This window comes from Mesoplodon bidens (genome assembly GCF_964165515.1).
Source record: "Mesoplodon bidens genome assembly, chromosome: 1".
Taxonomy (NCBI): domain Eukaryota; kingdom Metazoa; phylum Chordata; class Mammalia; order Artiodactyla; family Ziphiidae; genus Mesoplodon; species Mesoplodon bidens.
Genome location: NC_138176.1, coordinates 215850058 through 215875947, shown reverse-complemented (window position 1 = coordinate 215875947; position 25890 = coordinate 215850058). Strand labels below are relative to the sequence as shown.

Genomic DNA, 25890 nt, shown 5'->3' with positions numbered 1-25890 from the left:
GCTAAGTTATCTTGTTTTATCAATTCAGATGCAGTTAGATTTCAATTAGATGTCAATTTTTTAAGGCACATGGATTGGAATTCTGTGAATTTACAAGAGGAAGTGAGGGCAACTAGTAATAATGGTTATGTAAAGGGGTAGTTAAAGTAACAGCTTGCTACCAGCCTCATGCTTCTAAAGAAGTTGCACATGTGGGAAAATATTTGGGTACAACTCTTTAACAAATTTTAACAATTGAAAATGTGGGGAGAAAAAAACCTTATTCGAGAGTATAACCTTCTTACCTTTAGGATGTTAATATTACCTTTTATCAGATAGTTTTCAACTTTTTAAATGTTCTTACTTAATAATGTCACTTTAATCTCCACATTTGGGGAAAATTTTACCTTCTGTAAAATCTAAGAATGGGAACCACTAGAACACGTACAAAGCCATGTTGCTCTGATTTGCAGTGAATGCTTTTTAAGAAAAGCATTTCATGACCACAGACCAGAATAGCCAAACTTCTGGTGAGGAGGATTTTTTCCAAGTCTTGTGATCAACTGTGGAAAAATAATTGGTTAATCTGACAGTGAAGCCCCTTAAGGGTGTTGAAGAAAAGGTCTTAGGGAAAAAATACCCAGAGCCAAAGTGAGAGCAATGTTATGTTTCTCCCTACTCGCAGGTGAGGAGAGGAAAGAGCAACAATTTTGTACAAACACTTAGTAAAATTCCTCAAAGCCACACCTACATTTCTAACCCTACCTTTAAAATTCCTGCTGTTCTCAAGAAAATCAGGATCACATAATAGAAGCTTTGATACATGTAATAAACCAAACATCCACGTACCATGCTTAGAGCAGTGTCTGTTCCATATAAGTGCTCAGCAACTATTAGCTTTGAGATCATTGAAAGAATTAAATATGTCTGCCTCCCAAATCTTCTTCATATATAAAGAAAGCACAGTGAACTGACTGGACTGTAGCTTTAATAGACAGACTTAAGGATAGCTATTAATATAAGAATTACAATATGAAACTAAATAGACTCTTAGGCTAAAAAATTACAAGTTTTAAAGATTCTCCAGTAAGTTTATTTTGCAAGCCTTTTGTATTTTATGTTTGATTGGTATACACTGAATAAAGAGAAAAATGTTCATATAGACTCGGTTTTGAACACTGAACTGTTATCATCTTAAGATAAATTCAGATTTACTTTATTTTTAATTGACCTTCAAACTGCAGCAGCTCACGAGGTTTAGCTGTAAGTGTTCTTGCCACCCCACCCTGTCACTGAGTCAGACATACACACATATAAACAGACACAAACAAGTCTTTTATAAAGGAAACAAGTCTTTTATAATGTAAATAATCGTTCCTTGTTGAAACTTTTTATACCCAGTTCCTGTCTTTTCTGAAATTGGGATATTCATATTTATAGAGAACAATATTTATAAAGTAAAGAGTTTCTCTTTGAAAACTCGAGCAATTCTTGACAGCAAGAATTTTCTTATTGATCTAAAAAGCATGGAATATGGAAGACCAAAAGGGGAAAAATCACTTCAAATGATCAAAACAGAAGAGCACTAAAAAATAATATATTTAATAATGTAGAGAGAATTTTTTTTTTTTTTTTTTTTGCGTTATGCGGGTCTCTCACTGTTTGGCCTCTCCCGTTGCGGAGCACAGGCTCCGGACGCGCAGGCTCAGCGGCCATGGCTCACGGGCCCAGCCGCTCCGCGGCATGTGGGATCTTCCCGGACCGGGGCACGAACCCGCGTCCCCTGCATCGGCAGGCGGACTCTCAACCACTGAGCCACCAGGGAAGCCCCCGAGAGAAATTTTTAAAGTACAGTTTCTTTTGAAAATATTGACATTCAAACGAACAGCTTTGGACTCACTGCCAAAAGCTTTCTCAATTAAAATTCTTAAATGTTGGTTTTATTGTAGGAAGATACATTAATTCTTTGAAGTCAGAATGAAAGGGCTGCACAATTTAATTTTTATATAAATGATTGTTTGAATATACAAAGTATCAAATATAAACAGTAGTGTAACAAGAAAATAAATTGGCAGAAATAATTATTCAACCAGTAGCAATAATTAAGACCACCATTTGAAAGATCTTCTATAAACAAAGAATGGAAAAATACTGTTATAAGTTTTTACAGCACACAATTGAATTCCATTCAAATTCATTACTATTATACTTCCTTCTTCTTCAGTATTAGTGGACCCACATTATCTCCTGTCAATTCATTGTGTTTATTATGTGAACCATCACAGGCAGGAAACTAAAAAGGAAAAAAATTACAAGTGTTATTCTTTAAATGATTCAATAAATAGAAATATTTGTGACATGCTCTTATAAAGAAAAGGCCATTACTTTGGGGGGAGAAACACATCCGATAGCTTTCCTGAGTAACAGATATATTCTCTACCTAACCTAACTACATTCCAATACTACAGCAAATCTAACAAATTTAAGTATTTAATTATTTGGTAGATTTTAAATAAAAAGCTTTGGATGATTCCAAACAAGTCAATACAACAGTTATAAAAGGGCATCAAAATAAGCTCTTATTTTCTATAAAGCTCTAAATCTGAGCTCACCTCATCACTTATTTTAAATTTTAAAAGGATGTAATTTAAATTCAAAATAAATTATTTCATAACGTTTTCTTACTATAAAACTCATGCACACTGTAACACTTAAAAAATACTTTAAAAACTTACTCATAGGTAACAATAATTAACATTTTGGTATATTTTTTCCTCTGTATTTACTGTGTACTCATTTTTTTTAAGCAAAATTGAGATCATACTGTAATACGCTTTTCTAGCTTATATTACATCACACTCCCATGTTATTAAATATTCTTTAAAAAACATAGTTTTTCATAGCTTCCTAATATCCCATCACTTGTATTATACCATACTTTAATCATTCCTCTATTATCAGATATCTAGACTGTTTCTAAGATTTTGTTATTACAAAGGATGCGATGATGAGCACTATTGGATTTAAAGCCTCAAATAGCCTATGATCAAACTAGATCTCATCAACTACTTATAATTTATCACTCCAAACTCCTCCTTTTTTTGGTTTATTATTTTTATTGAAGTATAGTTGATTTACAATGTTGTGTTAATTACTACTGTACAGTAAAGTGATTCAGTTATACACATACATACTTCTCTTAAAAAATATTCTTTTCCATTATGATTTACCATAGGATATTGAATAGTTCTCTGTGCTGTACAGTAGGACCTTGTTGTTTAGCCATCCTATATACACTAGTTTGCATCTGCTGACCCCAACCTCCCACTCCACCCCTCCCCCAACCCCTTCCCCACTGGCAACCACCAGTCTGTTCTCTATGTCTGTGATTGTTTCTGTTTCATTGATAGGTTCATTTGTGTCATACTTTAGATTCCACATATAAGTAATATCATATGGTATCAATATCTGTATTTCTCTTTCTGACTTACTTCACTTAGTAAGATAATCTCTAGTTGCATCCATCAAACTCATTTTTAATTTCCACATTAAAAATCATCTGTAATTATACTTACTATTTACTAACTCATACTACATACAAGGCACTGTATATACATCGTCTCACTAAATCCTCAAAAATTTCTGTGATATTGATATATTATCAGATTTTAAAACAGAGTAATAAAGATTAAGTAATTTGCCCAACCAAGTTTCTGTGCTGGTCTAACTTTTCTAATGTAGGAAATACAGCGATCATAAGAGGCGACCTTTAATTTAGAGTAGACTTTCAGTGCTGAATACTATGAAAAAATCTCTAATTTCACAGGACCATAAAACTGGGGATTTAAGAAGCAAAACCATTTTAACTGCACAAAATTTTAGTGGACATGTAAATGGACATCTTACCGTCTTAGAACGCCAACACCTACAATAAGCTGCTTTAGTAAGACACAAATCTTCAATGTTTATCTCATTCACCACTTTGGGATTTTCCTTTTGTATTTTAAGATTAATCAAGCTATCCTTCTGTTGCTTTTTCTTCGGGAGAAATGGACGAACCGCAAGGTAGCCAAGTAGTGCAAGTACACCAAGGAAAGGCAATAATCGAAGCCATTCTGAAACTAAACATGTACAAATTTGTTAAAGTCTGCGTGCTCCTGTAATAGAACTCAAATAGGGATGGATTGGGAGATTGGGATTGACATGTACACTGCCATGTTTAAAACAGATGACCATCAAGGACCTACTGTAAAAACAAAACAAAACAAAAAAACAGAACCCAAATAGCATGTCTCATCTTTGAGCTTATTCTTTATCTATTCTTCACTTCTCACTTTAATTTCTTACCTATCTAACTTATCTGTAAAACTGTGAATAAGGCACCTATACCTAGGACCACCTTATTTTATTTGTGGGTTGACTTGAGACTTTTGAAACTGGAAAACAAAATTTTCAGAAATGGGTCCTCTACCAAATATCCTATCTCATTATCCTCACTAAGTATATTTGTGTTTAGTTTTATTTCAGGAATTATGATCACGATAATTATAAACAAAATTCAATGTGATATATTTTATAGGTTTAGAAAACATTTCCACCATGTCTAAAATCAGACAACAGAATACCCCGTAATAGCTTACCACTGATTTATAATTTCAGAAAGAACATGTCTTCAATGCTTTAATTTATGTTTTTTGGTAAGGCATAGTGATTCCTAAAGAAACACCTAAATGTTGTGTAAAAGCTGTTTTAAAGAGCTAGTCGAAATTTTCACATCCTGAATATTCTCATTAGATACATCTTATTCCATAAGTGTTCATGAAAGCCTTCTGTAGTACTCAGCACTGTCTTAGGGGGACAGGGAATATAAGTGATATAAATGAAATTTATATCACTTATAAATGATATAAGTTTCTCCTATGCCTGTGGAGACAAACACACCAGGAAGCCAAGATAACTGTCTCAGCGTGCATTTATCAAATGTTGGCTAGTACCCTGCCTCTGCTGGGCTCTGCAGGGAATCCTTTGCCTTTAAAGAGTTATCACTTGTCATCCTTCACTGAGTGCTAACCTGATATCTTGCTAATAAACACTATGTAGAAATAGCTTAGTGGAGAAAAAGAAAAATTGAAGGTCATGTGCTAAGGCATACTAATAAATATTAATGATAAATGAACAGACTATGCTAAGAGTGCAACTGTATTACCTCATTTAACACTGTGTTAGTTTAAACAACTGTATTTGGTAGGCACCATTATTATTCCCATTTTTCATGTGTGTAAACTGTAGCTTAAGCAGGTTTAGTCCGGGACAGTAAGTGCAAAGCCTGTTCTCAATCACTATGAATGAAATTCAACAGATCTAAACTTTTTTTTTTTTTTTTGCGGTACGCGGGCCTCTCACTACTGTGGCCTCTCCCGTTGCGGAGCGCAGGCTCAGCGGCGGTGGCTCACGGGCCCAGCCGCTCCACAGCATGTGGGATCTTCCCAGACCGGGGCACGAACCCGTGTCCCCTGCATCGGCAGGTGGACTCTCAACCACTGCGCCACCAGGGAAGCCCTAAATGGTAGTTTTTATTAAGATTATGGAGATTGGAGCAACTCCTCTGAAAAAAATATTTTGCTAACTAAACCTGACAATGTTATATAGTAGAAATCTTTGGGGATATAATCTTTTAGTCACCAGAATGAAATTCTGTAACGATAAGATCCTGCCAGTCAAGCTGGCTGTTCTATTCTCATAACAAAAGTGGAAAGACTCCACATAAATCTTTTGAATGAATTAAAGTTCTGGAAATGACAAAGAACTGTTTCTTGGGGGCGAGGGGTCTACCTACAGATCTGTGCTGTCCAATACAGTAACCACTAGCCACACTGTTTTGATTTGTACCCAGGATTTTGTTTTAATCAGGTATGATAAGATGACAGACATGGAGACAACTGCCTTGAAAGTAAAGTTTACTTACAATTCCCAAGAGGAGGGGGCACACAGTGCCACCCAGGACCACAAGGGGAAGTACAAGGCTTGGTCAGGTAGAAGGTGAAAGGGCGCAAGCTTTTATTGTGGTTTCTACAGAAAAGGCAAGGTAGGGCAGAGTAAACATTTAGGATTGGCTGGCTTGAATAATTTCAGTGGGCTCTGGGCTATAGGGGTGGTCCCTAGTTGTCTCATATCTGGCCCTGGGTGATTTAGGGCAGGGGAAATACAGGCTTGGTAAGTGAGAATTAGATAAAGGAAGTGGTTGGAGTGTAGGCTTTGGATTGGTTGGTTTGCATATGAAAAGTATGCTCACAGGCAAGTAGTTTACTATCTCCTGGCATTAGCCAGTCCTTGGAGGGGGCAAGTTCTCCCTGGCCAGCAAGGCCCCCAAGATGTCCGAGTATCATAAAATATAGAAAATAAAAACCACAATTAATACACATGTGGCTATTTAAATAAATTAAGTAAAATTCAGAAGTCAGTTTCTAAGACATACCAGTCACATTTCAGCAGCTCAAGGGCTACATGTGGCTAGTGGTTACCATATTTGACAGCACAGAGAACATTTCTATCATCACAGAAAGGCTTTTGGATAGTGCTGCTATAGATCACTGTTTCTATAAAGTACCATCTCTATAACATGGCAAGGCTACTTTGACAGTTTCAACTCCCACAAATATCCCATTCCTCATGAAGCCAGCCAAAGCTACTTATTACCTAGTGACAGGCTTCCTGTGTCCTTTGCATAAGGAATTCCTTCTGTCTGCCATGCCTTTCTATCTGTGGCCTGACTCATTATGTGGACCATTTAAAACTAGGGTCAAATATGCCTCCTCCAGAAATCTTTCTTCATTTCCCAAAGCAAAATTAATCACTCCCTCCTTTGCTTCCAAGCCCCTTTTCTGCAGTTTCTTTTATCATACTACTGTTATCTGTTTATAAAGTTGATTCTTCCATGAGCCTGTAGGAAAAGGAGCTGTGTACTACTCTTCCTGGCGCAAAGTAGATACCTCATAAATGTTAAATGAGTGCCTTAATGAATGAATGAATGTAGAGCATAAATGTCAGTCCCCTTCTCACTCACCATATTGTACTGTAATTATTTATTTATACTTATTTTCTAGACCAGGCAATAAATATCTTAGATTGTTATTGGTCCCAACATCCAGTATAGTATCTTGAAATAGTACTTATTCAATATTTGTTTTTTGAATGTAGGATAACATTAAGTATTATTATGTATATTACAAAATTAAAAAGTCACGAGAGGTTAAGTGACTCAAAGTAAAAAAGTCAATGAATGAGAATGTAAAGATGAAAACATTAACTTAGATTCTTAAGTTTAGCATTTCCTAGCTTAACCCACAAACCTCAGGGAATAAATGGTATTAATACTGTTTTAAAATCTACCTCAGAAAACATTGTCCTTCGACACTTAATTCCTTGGTAAAACACTACTCTATAGTAATACAGTGATGAAAGGTACCATTATTTCCTACAACAAAGTAACAATTTATACAACAGTCTTGCTTAGTAAAATCTACTTTTTAAAGATGACAAACTTCAATTTAACTACATAAAAGATAATAAAGGAAAATAATACAGTCTGTAAAGCTCAATTAAATCATTTTAAGTACATTTATTAAGGCTCATTTTTGGTGAATAAATATTAAATACAGAAAAATCAAACAAGAAATTTAAAAAACAACCTTTAAGATTGGCTATTTCCTATGAACCTGTTTGATATATACTGAGCTACTGCAGATATATTAGGTACTGAGAAGGGAAATCTATTACCTACTAACTGTTAGGTATAATGTATATTTTGTATAGTACACTTTTAAATTGTTTTAGGATTATCAGAAATAGCATTTATTTTACAAAATTTGAAAATTTAGAAAGGTTGTAAAAAATAAAATAACTTTTAATCCCACCAGTCAAGAGTTGGTAACATTTTGTTGTATTTCTATTTTGCTGTATTTTTTTTCCTTTTTGAAAAGGTTGCATATAATGATACCATAAAAATAATACTGGCAACTTGATTGCTGATAATTTCATAACATTTTATTATGTATTATTATGGGTACAACATAGAAATGACTTCATTTCTGAACTACAGAAAGATTGAAGTATTTTTTTTTTTTTTTTGTGGTACACGGGCCTCTCACTGCTGTGGCCTCTCCCATTGCGGAGCGCAGGCTTCAGACACGCAGGCTCAGCGGCCATGGCTCACGGGCCCAGCCACTCCGCGGCATGTGGGATCTTCCCGGACCGGGGCATGAACCCGTGTCCCCTGCATCAGCAGGCGGACTCTCAACCACTGCGCCACCAGGGAAGCCCGAAGTAAAATATTTTTAATGGATGGCATTACTATTACCACTTAAAACCTAATATAGACTATTCAGGACCAAAGGGCCAATAAAATGAAATTAATAATCAATTTTAAAATCTTTTTTCCACTCACGACTATAAATACAACAGTGTCCCAGTATTTAGAGCATCGCCTGGCCCATAGTAAGTGCTCAATAAATACTTGATGACTTGAGGAATTCTAAATTGCAGAGCGGTTACATGGAAGAAAATGTTTTAATGACATCAAAATTGTTCTCCACAAAGGCTAGTATAATCTTTAATTACACTGACTTTTAAATACAGTCGGTCTACCTAGGAAAAGGGGAAAAAACTTTTACAACTTATAGTAACTATGTAAATATTTTCCCAAATTCTCAAAAATAAAAGTCTTCTAAAATAAAATTCTTCAGTCTTTCAGAAGTAACCTTTATTATTTACATGTTAATAAATGCAACTCTTTAGTTTGAACTTAATGATTTATTACCCTTTCTTATTAAGAAAACTCACCTTTTGTTCTATTTCTTTAAAAAAACAATTGAGGTAAATTTACATACAATAAACAGATCTTAGGTGTTTAGCTCTGAGCTGTGACAATTAAATACACCCTTGTAGCCTCCACTGAAAATGTGTAAAAATATGTAAAATATTTCCATCACCCCAGAAAGTATTCTCCTGCCCCCTTCTAGTCTATCTCCCCACCGCTGATTCCTATACCCGAAGGTTTTTTCACTCAATATAAAATTTTTGAGATTCATCCAGTGGATCATTAATTTGTTCCTTTTTATTACTAATCAGTATTCCACTCTATGAATATACCATAATTCGTTTATCCACTCTCCTGTTGCTAGGTACTTAGGTTGCTTACAGTTTGGGATTATCATAAATAAGGCTGCTATGAACATGCTTTCAACTCTGTTCCATTTCTTAAATTTTTTGCTCAAAATTGGCCCTTTCTAGAGCTAATGCCCTGGAAGGGTCAGCTCTGACATGTTTGTGTTACTCTGTGAAAAATATTATTATAGTCTTAGGATTCATTGCTTTGTCTTTAGGAGCAAAACCATTACGTTTCAAAGCAGCTAACTAGTTTAAGTGGGGTAGAACTACTATATTCAAAGTTTCATAGCTAGCTTTTAAATCTAGGTATAAACTTTTCTGACTTTTGAATGGGAAGTTTTGTTATTCTATTTTAAAAGTTTATATGACAGGGAAAGCTTTTTTAAAAGTCAATGTATTTGAATACATTATACTTTCAAAGGGTAGAATTATACTAATTTACCTTAAAAGCCTCACTCTTAACAATGTAACCTAAACAAAGATAGATAAGGCATTTCTGATAGATAAGGGCTATCTATAAATACTGTGTAGTAATTAAGGATCTTCAAGTGTTTACTAAGAATGCAGAGTCATCATGAGAGAGTCCATTGCTTTTAAAAAACCACTGGGTCTAAATAGGGAAGGAAAAACAGGCAACAATAATGTGAACTGAAACTTTTTTTTTTGCTCTAATTGTCATAGATAGAAAATGAAAATATTTTTGGTCTGGTAGACATTTTTAACAATTATATTGAAAAGTTATCTTCCAGGTTTTAATTTCAGCAAAAAAAAAGTTTAAGATGGATTCTACAAGAAGTTCATTTAAGAGAGCCAAATGTCATTACCTATTACCATCTAATCAGGAGGCGAGACCCAGAGAGGAAATTGGTCATTGAAGTTTTTCTTTCACAGTGCTCCAAAACAGATTCTGCAACTGTTATATTCTCATTGTCCAGTGCCAAACAGACTATCTCATTTTTGTCATAAAGTAGTTATGACAAATATGTTAACGTTTCCTAAATAAATGGACATTACAATGAGAACTAAATTGTCCCGTTGTAATGGGACTTAAGTTAAATAGGCACCATAAAGATATTTATCAGAGTTGTCATTATTTCTGAGAATTGGTCTTCACATTAACTATTTAATAGCTTTAAAGAAGAAACTACTATAAATTATTGATTCAAGAGGGGAAAGGTTTAGGTTGAGTTTCCTTAATGCCTTTAATAGGAATTAAGTATTTGTTGACAGTAGGAATCCCTGAGAAGAAAAAAAAAAGGTTTGAAAATCTTCTCGTCACTAGATCAAATATCGTACTTTCCCATCTGCTTCAACTATACTCTATTTACAGAAAATTGAAACTAATATAAAACCAGCTACAATCAGAATCAACACACATAATTCAGGTTCAACTGGACTGAGGTGGGAGCAAGGGGACTTTTTTCTTTCTTGACTATTAAAAACTCAGCTGTTAATTTATGCAAATTTTTAAGGTAAGATGGCAACTGGAAACAAATGTCACAAAATGATCATATCCTTTTGACTGGTATTACCATTTAGTGAATATATTCAAGGGTATAATTCAAAGAAGGAAAAAATAACAATTGGTACAGAGCTACTTACCACTGAACATTATGAATAAAGTATATATATAAAAACATTCCAAATTTCCAGCTGCAGGGGAATGGTTAGGCCTACTGTGATGCTAATCTATAATAAGATTATATACATACGTAGCTGTTAGAACAAGATAAGGAATACATTAAAATATGTAAAGTACTTCAGTAAAAGAAATGATAGGAAGAGAAAAAGGCAAAATTTTACATAATTGCTGCAATCTATCAGAATAAACTAGTAAAATCAACAGAAGACTTTGATGTTTACAAACACGTGATTTGAAAGTTTTTTCATTTTGTTACTTTTATGTTGTTCCTATGTTTCGATATTTCTTTTTAATGTTTATTACTCAGTTACCACTCTTTCTATTCAATTACATGCTTTCTATCAAACCCCTTAACATCTAAAAATGTTAAAAATCTCACAATCCATTTGTCAAGAGCAAATGTCTATGACCATTATGCAAAGCATCTCTAGATTGAGAACAGTCATCTAGTTTATCGCATTTTAATCTATCCACCTCCAGACACTGCTTTTTTTTTTTAAATCTCTGAGAGGGGATAGTTCTCAAAGCACCGTATTTGTTTGGTAAAGTATTCTCTAATTAAAGAAAAAAAATTCCTTGAACATGGAGCTAAAATCCATGTTCGAATAACTATCACTAATTTGGCCTTAGTTCTGTCTTTTGGTCTACACAGAATAAATCTTATTTTTCTTCGGCTGGTCAGCCTTCCAAATACTGTATTTTAAGTCAGCTACCATAGATCTCCAGACTGCTCCAAGCTAAGCAGCCCTATTTACCTCAAAATTATTTTAATTCATGCTTACATTCCCTGGTAGTCAATGTCTGCTTTATTAATATGGTTTTTCCCCCCCTCATCATCCTAATCAGTCCCTGTGTCTGGTTTACCAATATCCCAACTTACATTGTAAAGCTCAGAACCCAACAAAATCTTCCAAGTGTTGACTGCATTCTGGAAATTTTCATCCTTTAGATGTGAAATCCCGAGTTCTGGGTTCTATTTTGTAAAGGAGGGAACTTAAGTACAGAATGTTACATATATTCATTAAATTTCATTTTCCAATTTTTGGTCCATCATACTAGCAAAGGTATCTTTCCTTCAACTCCAGGAAACTAAATTGCCGCCAGGCACGTAGTAATGGAGGTGACCTCAAATGACCCCATGATAGGTCAACTCTCTCCTATAGGATTGGAGTTTATTTTCTAATTTTGCTGCTAAATAAAACCGCAATACATATTATGTGCATGTCTGTGTTTCTCTCCCACACAGTCACACCCACACGATGTGGGTAAAACCCAGCCAAGAGCTGGGACGGCCTGATACACAGTGCCTTAGGTAACGATTACTTACCCTGCTTTAAACAAGCACACTGCAGGGAGAGATGGAGATGAAAGAGATAGGCCCGTTCCCAACTCAGCACCTTCTCTGCAAAAACCTGGTCTCTCGCCACGTAAAGACACTGGCGACAGCCACCCCGGGCCGCCAAGTACCGAGAGGTGGCCTCACACACGCTCCCAGGCAGCAGCGCCGGCGCGCCCCCACCTCCCTCGGAGCGCAGGCTCACCGGGTCACGAGCCATCCGCCAAGCTCCGCCCCGCCCCTCGGCCCGAGGGTTTTTAGATGCCCGCCCCCACCCTCCGCCTTGGGAAGCTTGCAAAGATGGGGACTGGCTGAAGGCAAAGATTACCTGTGAGCTGGGCGAACCCGGTAATGCTCTCGGGGACTGGGAGCCGCTTAAGATACGCGGGGAGCTGCACCTTCACGATGCGGGCCACGCTCTCCAGCACCATCCTGGCCAGCGGTGTCCGCTCCTCGTCCGACCCCCGCCGCTCTCCGGCCGAGCTGCCGCGCCTGCGCCGAGAGCGGAAGCCGCCGGCGGGCGCTTGCAGCCTGGACCGGGCGGGGCGGGGTTGCGGGCACGCGAGGAGAGGCGACCTGCCCGGCGCCGATTGGCAGCGGGCGGGTGACGTGCGTGCGCCCGGCGGGTGCCGAGGGGGCGCGGGTGGCCGCGGGGACTGACGGGTAGCGAGGCCCGCCTCGGAATCTCGATGCTGAAGAGGGCCGTTGCGGTGGGCCTGTTACATCTGTAGACGCTGGAGGCCCGCAGAAAGGACACTGTGTCGGAGGAGGTAAAGCACAAGAGAGTGCTTTGTAACCGGAAAGTGCCTTTCAAAAGTGAGTTTCTCCTGGCGTCTCTTTTTACCTCGGCCCGTCTCGTCTCGTCCTCTTCCCAGCCGCGACCCCAGAACTGCAAATTCTCTTAAGAGCACCCTTCTCTACCCGCCGCGGCGCCTAATTTCGCTCTCTTCTCTCTACAAGTCTGCTTTTTTTGTTTTTGTTTTTAAAGAAGTTAAAATACTTCCGCTAAACTAGGAACTGCTTACAGCTCTGCCCCTTGGCCATTTGGTATAATCCTGCTCCGAGACCTTGAGGTATTTGCCATTCAGACGAGACCCGTTGGAGTCCTTCCTTAGATAATCTTCAGTTCCTTCTGCAGATCTGTTCTTTCTTCGGTTACCTAAAACTGGGAAAGTGGTAAAAGAACATAAAGGCTTCGGGTTTCCTTTATTTCATGTTGCAGGGCTTCTGTTACAAACTAAGGTATCCGTGAAGAACTTTAATTGTTGTTTAGAAAAAAAAAATTAAAGAGCGAAAGGAGATAGCTCAAAAAAAAAAAAAAAGAAGAAGAAAGGAGATAGCTTTAGTCCCTGGAAGCATCTTACTTGACATGACTTTGTTTCATGTTTTTGCTGAAGTAAAATATCCGAAGTAATGCACTTGCTGATTGCACGTTGCGTATTTGTATCTCAATACCCTGTCTCATTACCGTTCTGAACCCCGCTTGACCAGCAACATAAAACAACGAACTGCGCAAGGTCCAATATTGCATTTTGTATGACTCAGAGTAACAACCAGCTGTAATATGTAGGTTTTATTTTTTATTTTTTCCTTGGTGTTTCATGCTAAAGTGAGAAAGGGAAGGTTTTTTAAAAAAAGCATTCTCTGGACTGTTTACATTTAATATTTGTTATTATCCTTCACTAAAAAAAACAGCCATCAGCAAGAGGGTTAATTGAAATCTAGATAAGCCTATTTTCTATCATTTTACCCTGGTCAAAATGTCAAAGTAAAATTACAGTGGAAATTTCTACAAAGATGTTTAGATACAGGTTCATGTTCATGAGCTAGGATAGTGTAGAAGATGATTCACACAGTGATGATTAAAAGGTTGGTGTTTACATTCGAGTTTCCTTTCAATTTCCTCTTAGGAGCTTACTTTTGGTTTGGTGGAAGAAGGACCCTGGAGCTTGTTGATCCTGAAAATGTTTATCTCAGACATCCTTGTCCTTGAGCCTGTTCTGTTGGGGAGATGGCTGAGGTAGGGGTGGGTTGAGGGAGTGGATCCATTAGGGGAAGACAAGTTGAGAGAAGGCCACTAAATATTTGTTTTTAATTAGAGGCTTTGTTGTCTTGACAAGAGCGAAACAAGCTGTGTTCAGTGAGATTCTTAAGGTCTCTAAGAAGTTTTTCTTTATGGGAATAAAAAATACATACCTCAGTTAAAAGACAGAACGTAGTAAAATGCTCAAGTGCCAAATGTATAAATCGATGTGACCAACAGCCAGATCCACATATACAGAATACCAGACACCCCGTAGAGCTTCTTTATGTCCCTGCTAACCACATCTTCTTACCACCACCACCACCACCACTATTGTTTTGCTTTGCATGTTCTTGAATATCATATAAAAGGAATTATACTGCATGTAGTTGTTTTTTTGTGACTGGCTTCCCTTGAGCGGTGGATACCTGGTTTGCTATTTCTAAGTAGAAGAAATGGGATGAGCAGAAGTCTATATGGATGAAACATTTTTCTTCTTGTCTTTCATCTTTTTTGTCTTAAAATTTAAAGATGTGTAGGCATATATTAGCTATTTCTGATGCATTAAATGAGCTATGCTAATGTATAAAAGGAGATAGTTCCTAACCCCACCAATTAAAAAAATCCTTATTGTGCACTTTGGGAATATTTTCCTACATGCCCTTTATTTTAAATTTTAAATCCTCTTTTGTTTTATTTTATTTTATTTATTTATTTATTTTTGCCATACGCGGGCCTCTCACCGCCGCGGCCCCTCCTGTTGCGGAGCACAGGCTCCGGATGCACAGGCCCGGCGGCCATGGCCCACGGGCCCAGCCGCTCCGCAGCGTGTGGGATCCTCCCGGGCCGGGGCACGAACCTGTGTCCCCTGCATCGGCAGGCGGACTCCCAACCACTGCGCCACCAGGGAAGCCCCTGTTTTAATTTTTAATTTGCATTTCATTTCCACAATCCTGCCTTCTTGGCAGTACATGAAACAGGAGCTGAAGGTAATACTGTTCTAAACGGAAGTGGCTGGCTTATCTGACCACCTTCTGATGTAGTGTCCAACAAAATCAGGTTTTATTATAAGTGTTTATTTCTTGTGTTTAGACCCCATCTTTTTTTTTTTTTTTTTTAAAGAAGATGTTGGGGGTAGGAGTTTATTAATTAATTTATTTTTGCTGTGTTGGGTCTTCATTTCTGTGCGAGGGCTTTCTCTAGTTGTGGCAAGCGGGGGCCACTCTTCATCGCGGTGCGCGGGCCTCTCACTGTCGTGGCCTCTCTTGTTGTGGAGCACAGGCTCCAGACGCGCAGGCTCAGTAGTTGTGGCTCACGGGCCTAGTTGCTCCGCGTCACGTGGGATCTTCCCAGACCAGGGCTCGAACCCCGTGTCCCCTGCATTGGCAGGTAGACTCTCAACCACTGCGCCACCAGGGAAGCCCTAGACCCCATCTTTAAAAGACAAAGTTATGGTCAGAAGAGGCAAGACAAAATAATATGTGGATAAGTTTAAAGAAGTTATTTAGTGTTAAGAACTTGAGTGAGGATTGGTAATCCTCTGTCTGCTTTATGTCCTAGCTAGGCCCAGATCTCTAATTTCTTCACATGCTTTCCTTTTATAAACTCATCTAGTCCGTGAATTCAAATATGATCAATAAGTTGATGTATCCCAAATCTCTGTTTCCAGCCCAGATGTCTCTAGTACTAATCCCAAACGCCTCCTGGACATCTCTGGGCATCTTTGCCCATTTTTCTATTGCTATACTCATCTTTTTCATTGATTTTTGTTTTCTGGCTAATAATACATTGTTGGTTATATTGTTGCCTCTCATCTTACAGTCTGTACCTTTTCTTTGGCCTTTGTGGTGTCTTTTCTTACACTGAAATTTAGTTTGAATGTAGTCACATTTATTCATCTTTTCCTTTATATTTTGTGCTTTGGATGTCTGGTTTAAGAAATCCTCTCCTACCTCAGGATCACAAAGATATTCATTTATCTTTTTGCTAAAAGTTTTAAACTTTTATTCTTCATGTTTTATTCTTTTTTTTAATCAACCTATTTTTGTGCATGAGGTAGAGATCTAATTTATTTATTTTATATATGAACAACTAATTGTTCTAGCAGCATTTATTGAATAGTATACTTTTCTTTTATGGTTTGTAATGTCATCGATTTCAAATCAGTTTTCCACACATCCATGGACTGTTTATTATTTTCCATTGGTCAATTTGTATGACCTCTATAACATAACCACACTATCATAATTGCTGCTGTTTTATAATAAGTGTTAATAGCCAGTAGGGTATTAACAATAGTTAATATTCACCTATTTTCTTCAAAATTTTCTAGGGAATGACAGGCCCTTTCCTACTATATATGAATTTCAGCATCATCTTGTTAAGTTCTATGAAAAACTTGAGTGTTAATTGAAAATTCGTTAGGGCCTCAGTTTCTTCTCTGTAATATGCTGATAGTAATGGTTGTTATGACTATATGTAATTAATTTTTTTAGTGTGCTTAATGAATGGTTATTATCAGCAATATCGTCTTCATTGTTATCAATGAATGAGCGTTTCCTCTGGCTTTGAGATCTTAAATTCAGAAATCCTACCTTCTAACCACAACCTCATTTATTTGTTTATACATCATCCACTCCTTTACTCCCACTAACCTTATTTTTTGACTTCTTCAAGATATTTAGTGTTGAAACCATCTTTATTTTTCTAGTCTGTCCGTCCAATCCTGGCTTTATTTTTTCCCATTCCTCACAGAAGTTGCTCTAAATCTTCACCATTCTGTATTATTATCAAGCCTTCTAATTGATACTATCAGGCTTGTTTTGGGCTCAGATGACCTTGATTTTTAGTTACTAGAGAATCTTTCTCCCCCATCATCTCTAAATGTGACTATAATTCCTCCTATACTTAGTGTCTGCCCTGTCCTTTAAATTTAACTCCTCCCTGTGTTCTAGAACTCATCCTCCAAGGCCTTGCTCCATCAGTTACCTTCTCTCAGATTTTCATTTTCTTGCTCTCTACTGGCCCTACAAACTGGTGATTTCCAGGCTTTCACATTTCACCAACCAATAAATTTTTTAATTGAGGAGATCAACATGGGTTTGCCAACTTTATTTTGTCAAGAAAAGATATTTAAAAGTAGTATAATAAACAACAAAAAATGACTACCATCTGCTACTGGAAGGCAATATAGCATAATAGTTAAGACCACAAGACTGGAGCTAGACTGTTTAGACTAGAATTCTGGCTGTGCCAGGGTAAAATATAAAACCTATAAGAATGAAGACAATACCTACTTCTTAAGGTTGTATTGTATATACTAATTAAGTAATTAACATATATGAAGCAACTAAAACAGTACCTGGCACATAGACATGCACAGTAGTGTTAGCTTTTATCTTTGTCATAATTATTATTTTTACATTGCTATCAACACATCTTTTTTTCTTCTTTCTTTTTTTTGGCTGCGTTGAGTCTTCGTTGCTGCACGTGGGCTTTCTCTAGTTGTGGTGAGCAGGGGCTACTCTTCGTTGCAGTGTGCAGTCTTCTCTTGTTGCGGAGCACGGGCTCTAGGCGTGCGGGCTTCAGTAGTTGTGGCACGCAGACTCAGTAGTTGTGGCTCGCGGGCTCTAGAGTGCAGGCTCAGTAGTTGTGGTGCATGGGCTTCGTTGCTCCGCGGCATGTGGGATCTTCCCGGACCAGGGCTCGAACCCATATCCCCGGCATTGGCAGGCAGATTCTTAACCACTGCGCCACCAGGGAAGTCCCAACACATCTCTTTTATTGTCACTGAACCTCGTTTTGTTTCTTACAGTGGTTGCTCTAGGGCTGCACAGTCTGTATGATAGTGCAGTATGCCAGTGCTAATCACATGTGGCTCTTGGGGACCTAATTAAGATTGCTATAAGTATAAAATGCTTAAGAGGACCCGTGCTGATTTCTGGAGCTCTTTTTCTGTGTATCTCCCACCTCCCCTTTCTCTACTCTATGAAGATAATGAGTAGAGAGACAAAGAGTAAATTGTACAAGTTGATAGAGAGGAAAAAAGTTGATAGAGGTTTCATATGGTGCATACAGAGGTGAATGTGTTGGCTTCTTAATAACAACTCTGGAAGCGAAAGGGTAATGGAGCAATGCTTCAAAATTCTGAAGGAAAATTACTTCTAATTTAGAATTCTGTTTAAGTCACGCTGTCAATCAAATATAAGGCTAGAATAAAGTTATTTTCAATCCTGAAGTCTCTCAAATATACAGTTCATTCATCCTTTTTCAAGAAACTAATGGGGGATGGGTACCACCTACGTGTGGATTAAACCAAGAAGAAGTAGGACATGTGATCAAGCAAATAAGAAGCCCAAAATAAGAGAGAAGTAAAAGGAATTGGAGATTGACAGATTGAAACCATAAGATGAAATTAATGGAACACCTAATATGTTTGAACAGACTGAGAGGAGACTTACCCTCCTGGACTCAAATTAATGATTTAAGTTTGAGGTTAAATTAATTATTATGTGAGAAACTAAGCAAATTTTAAAAAAGAATTTCTATTAAATCTGTCAGTTTATATATTCAGACATTTTTAAAGAGATAAAACTTTTTTAAAAAGAGGATTTTGATTTTGGTGTTCTTATATTGTACTTCCCCTTTGTTTTTGAGGAACCACATTTTAATTGCCCACCTTACCCACAGTGTTAAGAGGAAATGCAGCAAACTGGAAATAAAAGCAAAACTAGAGAAACAAAATTGGTATCTTTAAATTAATAACAAATGGTAAAACTATTTAAGTCTTCTTCCATAATGCTTGTGGTGCTAAAAACAAGCAGTATATAGAATTGCCTAATAGAAAATTCCTAGAGACACTTGGTAGAATAGAGTGAACTTGGAAAAAACCTTTCTATTCTGTAATTTCTATGAGTGTGTATTGAGATGCCACTTTTGTAGTCACTGACTAGAAAAAGATTATAGTTAAAAAGTAAATAGATACAAAATTTATGTATACATACATAATAAAGAGCTTAATTCTATGTAGATCTTTGAAGCTTCTTTTTCTTTTTTGGAAGCCACCTTTTTTGTCTTAGAAATTCCACACTTACTGTAATCTTGATATATAATCATTAAAAAAATAGGGTAGATTCTTATTTACCTCAGGAGTTTATGGAACTAGCCTACTCCAAGTGCTGATGAACTATGTACTAAAGAAAACAGGAATCTGATATGCTTTGTGATACCACTGTGCATTTAATAATATGTTGCTTTATATTATCTAACTTTTTTTTTTTTTTTTTTTTTTTTTTTTTTTGCGGTATGCGGGCCTCTCACTGTTGTGGCCTCTCCCGTTGCGGAGCACAGGCTCCGGACGCGCGGGCCCAGCGGCCATGGCTCACGGGCCCAGCCGCTCCGCGGCATATGGGATCCTCCCAGACCGGGGCACGAACCCGTATCCCCTGCATCCGCAGGCGGACTCTCAACCACTGCGCCACCAGGGAGGCCCCTATATTATCTAACTTTTGAATTTATATTTGCCTTTGAGCTTGTAAACTCAAAGATAGCTGCATTTTATACAGAATAATGCTATTCAGATTGAATGCACCCAGTATATCTTGTTAATGACTGTTATGTTTAGAAAATATGTAGGTTGTAAAAATCTGGAAATAAACAGTTTAAGTACATAAGCCACACCAAGTATAGTAGATGGATAATTTCCTGGTTCCTCCATGTCATGTTAACTTAAAAATGTGTTTAACATGTCATTTATGGCTATTCGCATCTTTTCAGCCACATCTCTCTTTTGTCCACTTAATTCTTAAGCATATTGTTTTTTTGCTACTCCTGGTTAACATACTATTTTTGACATATTACTTCTTTAAATCAGAAACTTTAAATTCCACTTAAGATTTTCTGAGGTGCAATTTTCTTAGGTATTAGCAAATCTAATAGTTCAAACTAATTTCATTTGCTACCTTAGCACTAATCATTTTTTTAAATTAATTTATTTTATTTACAGTTTTTTAATTTTTGGTTGCATTGGGTCTTTGTTGCTGTGCGCAGGCTTTCTCTAGTTGCGGCAACTGGGGACTACTCTTCGTTGCGGTGCGCGGGCCTCTCGTTGCGGTGGCTTCTCTTGTTGTGGAGCACAGGCTCTAGGTGCGCGGGCTTCAGTAGTTGTGGCTCACGGGCTCAGTAGTTGTGGCTCACGGGCTCAGTCGTTGTGGCTCGCAGGCTCTAGAGCACAGGCTCAGTAGTTGTGGCGCACAGGCTTAGTTGCTCCGTGGCATGTGGGATCTTTCCAGACCAGGGCTTGAACCTGTGTCCCCTGCATTGGCAGGTGGATTCTTAACCACTGCGCCACCAGGAAGCCTAGCACTAATCATTTTATGCCTGGACCGTAGCAACAACCTGCCCAATATTTGACTTTGAGCCTCCAACTCTAAAATACCCTATGCAAAGCTTTAAAAATAGTTTTCCTAAATGAAGATTTTTTGGTTTTTTTTTAATAGACTTTATTTTTTAGAGCAGTTCTAGGTTTGTAGAAAAATTGGGCAGAAAATACAGAGAATTTCCATATGACACTTCACACACATGTACACACCCAGTTTCTCCTATTTTTTACGTCTTGCATTAGTGTGGCACATTTGCACAGTCGATAAACCAATATTGATTCATTACTATTAAAGTCCATGTTTACATTTTAGGGTTCACTCTGTGTCATACAGTTCTGTAGGTTTTGACAAATGCATAGTTTCACGTATCTAATGTTGTGTCATACAGAATAGTTTCATTGCCCTAAAAATGCCCTGCGTTCCACCTATTCATCCCCACCTCTCCCATCCCACACCCCTGGCAACCACTGATCTTTTTATTATCACTATAATTTTACCTTTTTTTTTTTTTTTTTGCGGTACGCGGCCCTCCCTGCCCCCGCCGTGGCGCACAGGCTCCGGACGTGCAGGCTCAGCGGCCATGGCTCACGGGCCCAGCCGCTCTGCGGCATGTGGGATCTACCAGACCGGGACATGAACCCGTGTCCCCTGCATCGGCAGGCGGACTCAACCACTGCGCCACCAGGGAAGCCCCGATATTTCCATTTTTTGGCTACTAGGAGGAGAGCTGCTGTGAACATTGTTGTGTATGTCTTTGGGTGTACATATGTATGCATTTGTGTTGGGTTCTCTTATTACGCCTAATAAACCACTTGAGGAATTTTTTGGTCCCTGAAACTTCAAACTTAGTGGTTTTGGAGGTTTTAGTACTCAAGGGAGGAATGCTTCCTAGAAAACATGGTTTCAGTGAATTAGAAGTGGACACTGCTTGCTGGTAGGTTTGGGCTTTTTCTATCACTAATCAACAGAGAGAGAAGGGAGGGGATCACTACTGCCAAGGGTGAAAGATTCCTTTTAACAGGGGGAAATTGGGTTGCTGCTACACAGTGGAGTAAGTAGGACTATATATGGAATGTATGATATTCACCAAGATTGCTTCTTAGTATTTTCTTGGCTGATAGTCCAATAAGAAAAGTAGAGTAACCCAAAAAGGACCTCCACTAAGATTCACCTTACAAGAATGAATGTTTGGGGCACCCCATGTGGTAAAGAACTCCATTCAATTTAGGTGCAAGCAGAGTGGGAGAAACCTAGAATGGGTGGTGAAAGAAAGCAGCTATGCTTATGAACCTAGTCCTCGTGACCAGCTAAAACACGGGTTTTATGAAACTATGATTATGTTTTGTTACTTGTTTCTTTTCTCCCCTACCAAGTATGAAAAATTCTGGGGTGGATAATGTTTTTGGCTTCAGATGAGAGTATGACTGACTTGACACCACCCCATGATCACTTTGTAGCTGATGAAAGGAGACTATGGTGGAAAAGAGTGAGCTGAGCATTTATATTCCCCCTGGCTCCCGCCATTAGAGGTTGCCTTGAACTGGATGTGTACCTTGACCAAAGGTCATTGCCTCTCACGATGAACTCTTCACAATTCTCTCTCCTTCGAGACTTTGCTTAACTTCTGTCTCTTGGAGATTAAGGGAGGTATAGTTCTCCTGCTGTTAGCCCTGGGTTACAGAACTATCCTTGTAATTCTCATATCCTATATACACATTTGCAATTAGTCCCTCTGTTTAAAAAAAAGAAACAAACAAAAAACCTTCCTTAAATGATCTTGAGTGTGTCATTTTTTTTAAAATTTATTTTATTTTTATTTGGTTGTGCCGGGTCTTAGTTGTGGCAGGCAGGCTCCTTAGTTGTGGCATGCGAACTCTTAGTTGCGGCATGCATGCGGGATCTAGTTCCCTGACCAGGGATAGAACCCTGGCCCCCTGCATTGGGAGCGTAGAGTCTTAACCACTGCGCCACCAGGGAAGTCCCTTGAGTGTATCATTTGTTTCCTGTTAGGACTCTTTGACACATGAGTTTTTTATCTCTTGTATTGCTTCTTGCCTAAAATCTACTTTGATATTAGCATAGCCACAGTCTTTGTTCGTTTTTGCATATTTTTTCACTTTAAACTTTTCTGCATTCTAATATTTAAGGGTTGTCTCTTGAAAACAGGTTAAAGGTGTATCTTTATAAATCCAAGGCAACAGTCTTGTCTTTTAATTGGGATAATCAATTTACATTTAATGTAATTACTGATACATCAGGCTTTAAAGCTGCTATCCTACTGTTTCTTGTCTCTCCTGTTCTTCACTCTTTTTTCTCTACGTTCTTTATCCTTTGGGATAGATCAGGTTTTTTTATTCCACCTTTTCCTTTTGATTGGATTCTTAGCTATATGTTCTTTTACTATTCTTTAATTAATTACTCTAGAAGTTAGAATGTGCATACTGGACATCTAAAAGTCTAGTATATACTAGTACTTTATCCACTTCCAAGACAGTGTGAACACCTTAGACCACTTTATCCTCTCCTCTCAATTTATGTAGTGTTAATGTTTTAAATCTGTATGTTTTTAACACCATGATAATCAGCACTGTTTTGTAAAATTAATATTCATTGAGATTTACCCATATATTTTCTTTTTCATTGTTCTTCATCCCTTTCAGAATCTAAGAGCTTCCATCTGAGATCATTTCTCTCTGCTCGAAGGCTGCTCTTTCCTCCAAGGCAGAGATGCTGGTGACAAATTCTCAGTTTCTGTTTGAAAATACCTTTATATTGTCTTAACTTTTGAAAGTTATATTATCTGAATATGAATTCTAAGTTGGCAACATTTTATTTTAGTACTCTGAAGATAGCACCATTTGGTTGCAAAGCAGCTATCTTATTGTCATTCATTTGATAGAATAATTTGTTTCTTACCTATGGATGCTCAACATTTCCTCTCTTTGGTTTTCAGCAGTTTTAATAGGAAGTGCTTAGGTATTGTTTTCTTTGCCTTTTCCTTAAGGTTTATAGTGCTTCTTGAATCTGAGGCATGATGCTTTTTGTTTGAGACATCTCTTCCAGTATCACTTTGTTACAGTCTCTCCTGCTTTTTCTTCTGGGTCTTAATTATACCTACATTTGGGACTTCCCTGGTGGCGCAGTGGTTAAGAATCCGCCTGCTAATGCAGGGGACACGGGTTTGAGCTCTGGTTCGGGAGGATCCCACATGCCGTGGAGCAACTAAGCCTGTGTGCCACAACTACTGAGCCTGTGCTCTAGAGCCCGTGTGCCACAATTACTGAAGCCCATGTGCCTAGAGCCCGTGCTCTGCAACAAGAGAAGCCACCGTAATGAGAAGCCCATGCACCACAACAAAGAGTAGCCCCTGCTCGCCACAACTAGAAAAAGCCTGCACGCAGCAACGAAGACCCAACGCAGCCAAAAATTAAAAAAACCAAAATTAAACCTACATTAGACTTTTTTTTTACTCTCTCTCTTCTACTTTTTAAATTTTTTCCATTTTTCATCCTTTAGTCTCTTTGTTAATCTGTGTGCATATTTTCTTCTGAATTTTCTTCCAATTCTCCAATTTTGTCTTCAGCTCTGTGTAATTGGCTATTAAATCCATTCACTGGGTTTTTAATTTGTTATATCTTTCAATAATAGAATTCCATTTGGTTTTGTTTCCATTCTCTACAATCATCCTTAGTCTTATATTTTAAGTTCCTAAACATATTAATCATAGTGTTTTTTTTTTTTTTTTCTTTTAGCCACACCACGTGGCTTGTGGGATCTCAGTTCCCCGACCAGGTACTGAACCCAGGCCACTGCAGTGAAAATGCCAAGCCCTAACCACTGAACTGCCAGGCAGTTCCCTAATCATAGTATTTTAAAGTGTTCATTTCATAATCCCTGTGGGTCCTGTTTCTGTGGTTGCTTCTCTGTCTTGTCATATCGTCTCATACACCTGATAATGGTTTTCTGTGTGCGGGATATTACATATAAAATATTGTATAGATACTTTGACGCTCTGGATAGCACTATTTTCTTTTAGAGAGGATTTCTTTTACTTCAGTTAGGCAGCTAGGGCCATTAGTACCCTCAGGTCACTACAATCCAGTTGGGACCTGAGATGATTCAGTCCCTGCCAGTTCCAATCTATTTTCAGTTCACTCTGACTCCTAGGGTACAGCGCATTAGAATCTCAACAGAAAGACTGAGGTGTTTATCTCTTTCTTGGTGAGCCCAACTCTAGTTTTTCTCCCTTTCCACCCACACCTAGGCCTGTGAACTTGCAAAAAGCTCTGTTCACCTTCTTAGCTGCTTTTGGAAGAGAGATGCCTCCAGCAGAGATGCTACAAGCATCTCCAACCTGTCTTCGTCTACTAGAACTTGGCCCTGAAATCCTCACCATTTTGGTAGCTTTCCAGTGCCTTTAAACAGATGTATTTTTTTGTTTTGGCTCAGCTTTTCTAGTTGTTCTCAGCAGAAGCATGATCAAAACCATCCAGTTGTTCGTTACCAGAAGTGGAACTGAAGAGGACTCTTTGTTGTTGTTGTTGTTGTTTTTTTTTTTTTTTTTTGCGATATGCGGACCTCTCACTGTTGTGGCCTCCCCCGTTGCGGAGCACAGGCTCCGGACACGCAGGCCCAGCAGCCATGGCTCACGGGCCCAGCCGCTCCGCGGCATGTGGGATCTTCCCGGACCGGGGCACGAACGCGTGTCCCCTGCATCGGCAGGCGGACTCTCAACCACTGCGCCACCAGGGAAGCCCTGTTGTTTTTTTTTTAAACTGAGGTATAGCTGATGTACAATATTGTATCAGTTTCAGGTGTACAACATAGTGATTCACCATTTTTAAAGGTTATATTCAATTTATAGTTATTGTAAAATATTGGCTATATTCCCTGTGCTGTACAATACATCCTTGTAGCTTATTTATTTTATACATAGTCGTTTGTACCTCTTAATCCCCTGCTCCTATCTTGCCCCTCACCCCACTTCTCTCCCCTCTGGTAACCACTAGTTAGTTCTCTATACCTGTGAGTCTGTTTCTTTTTTGTTACATTCACTAGTTTAATTTTTTAGATTCCACATATGAGTGAAATCATACAGTATTTGTCTTTCTCCGTCTAACTTATTTCACTGAGAGTAGTACCCTCCAAGTCCAAACCATGTTGTTGCAAATGGCAAGATTTCATTCTTTTTGTGGCTGAGTAGTATTCCAGTGTATATATATGTAACACATCTCCTTTATCCATTCATCCACTGACAGACACTTAGGTTGCAAGGACTCTTTTTATTTAATGGCAAAAATTTTACCAGGTGCTCCCTACCTCCTCTCCATCAAAACACACAGGTAGTAGTTGTACATATATTTAG

The 25890-nt window shown here is 38.1% G+C and overlaps 2 protein-coding genes across 2 annotated transcripts in view; one reads left to right on the top strand and one right to left on the bottom strand.

Annotated features, from left to right (window-relative positions):
• Positions 1-949: 949 nt before the first annotated feature.
• On the bottom strand, positions 950-12667 carry CISD2 (CDGSH iron sulfur domain 2). The gene is made up of 3 exons (XM_081235675.1): positions 12451-12667; positions 3886-4100; positions 950-2272 (listed from the first exon to the last, which is right to left on the bottom strand). Exons 1-3 carry the CDS (start codon positions 12551-12553, stop codon positions 2183-2185), a joined length of 408 nt encoding a protein of 135 aa, XP_081091801.1. The 5' UTR covers positions 12554-12667; the 3' UTR covers positions 950-2182.
• Positions 12668-12818: 151 nt separating this feature from the next.
• Positions 12819-25890, top strand: part of UBE2D3 (ubiquitin conjugating enzyme E2 D3) — a 59873-nt gene continuing 46801 nt past the window's right edge. The window contains exon 1 of the mRNA XM_081242161.1: positions 12819-12938. The gene's annotated coding sequence lies outside the window, so the exon portion shown is untranslated. The remainder of the gene's footprint in view (positions 12939-25890) is intronic.

Bases quoted from the DNA above. Each gene is read 5' to 3' on its own strand.
- CISD2 (XM_081235675.1), bottom strand. From the start codon at position 12,553: ATGGTGCTGGAGAGCGTGGCCCGCATCGTGAAGGTGCAGCTCCCCGCG. The intron at 4,101-12,450 runs GTAATCTTTGCC...GTACATGTTTAG, and splicing joins CGGGTTCGCCCAGCTCACAG to TTTCAGAATGGCTTCGATTA. The intron at 2,273-3,885 runs GTAAGATGTCCA...TTTCCTTTTTAG, and splicing joins GGTGTTGGCGTTCTAAGACG to TTTCCTGCCTGTGATGGTTC.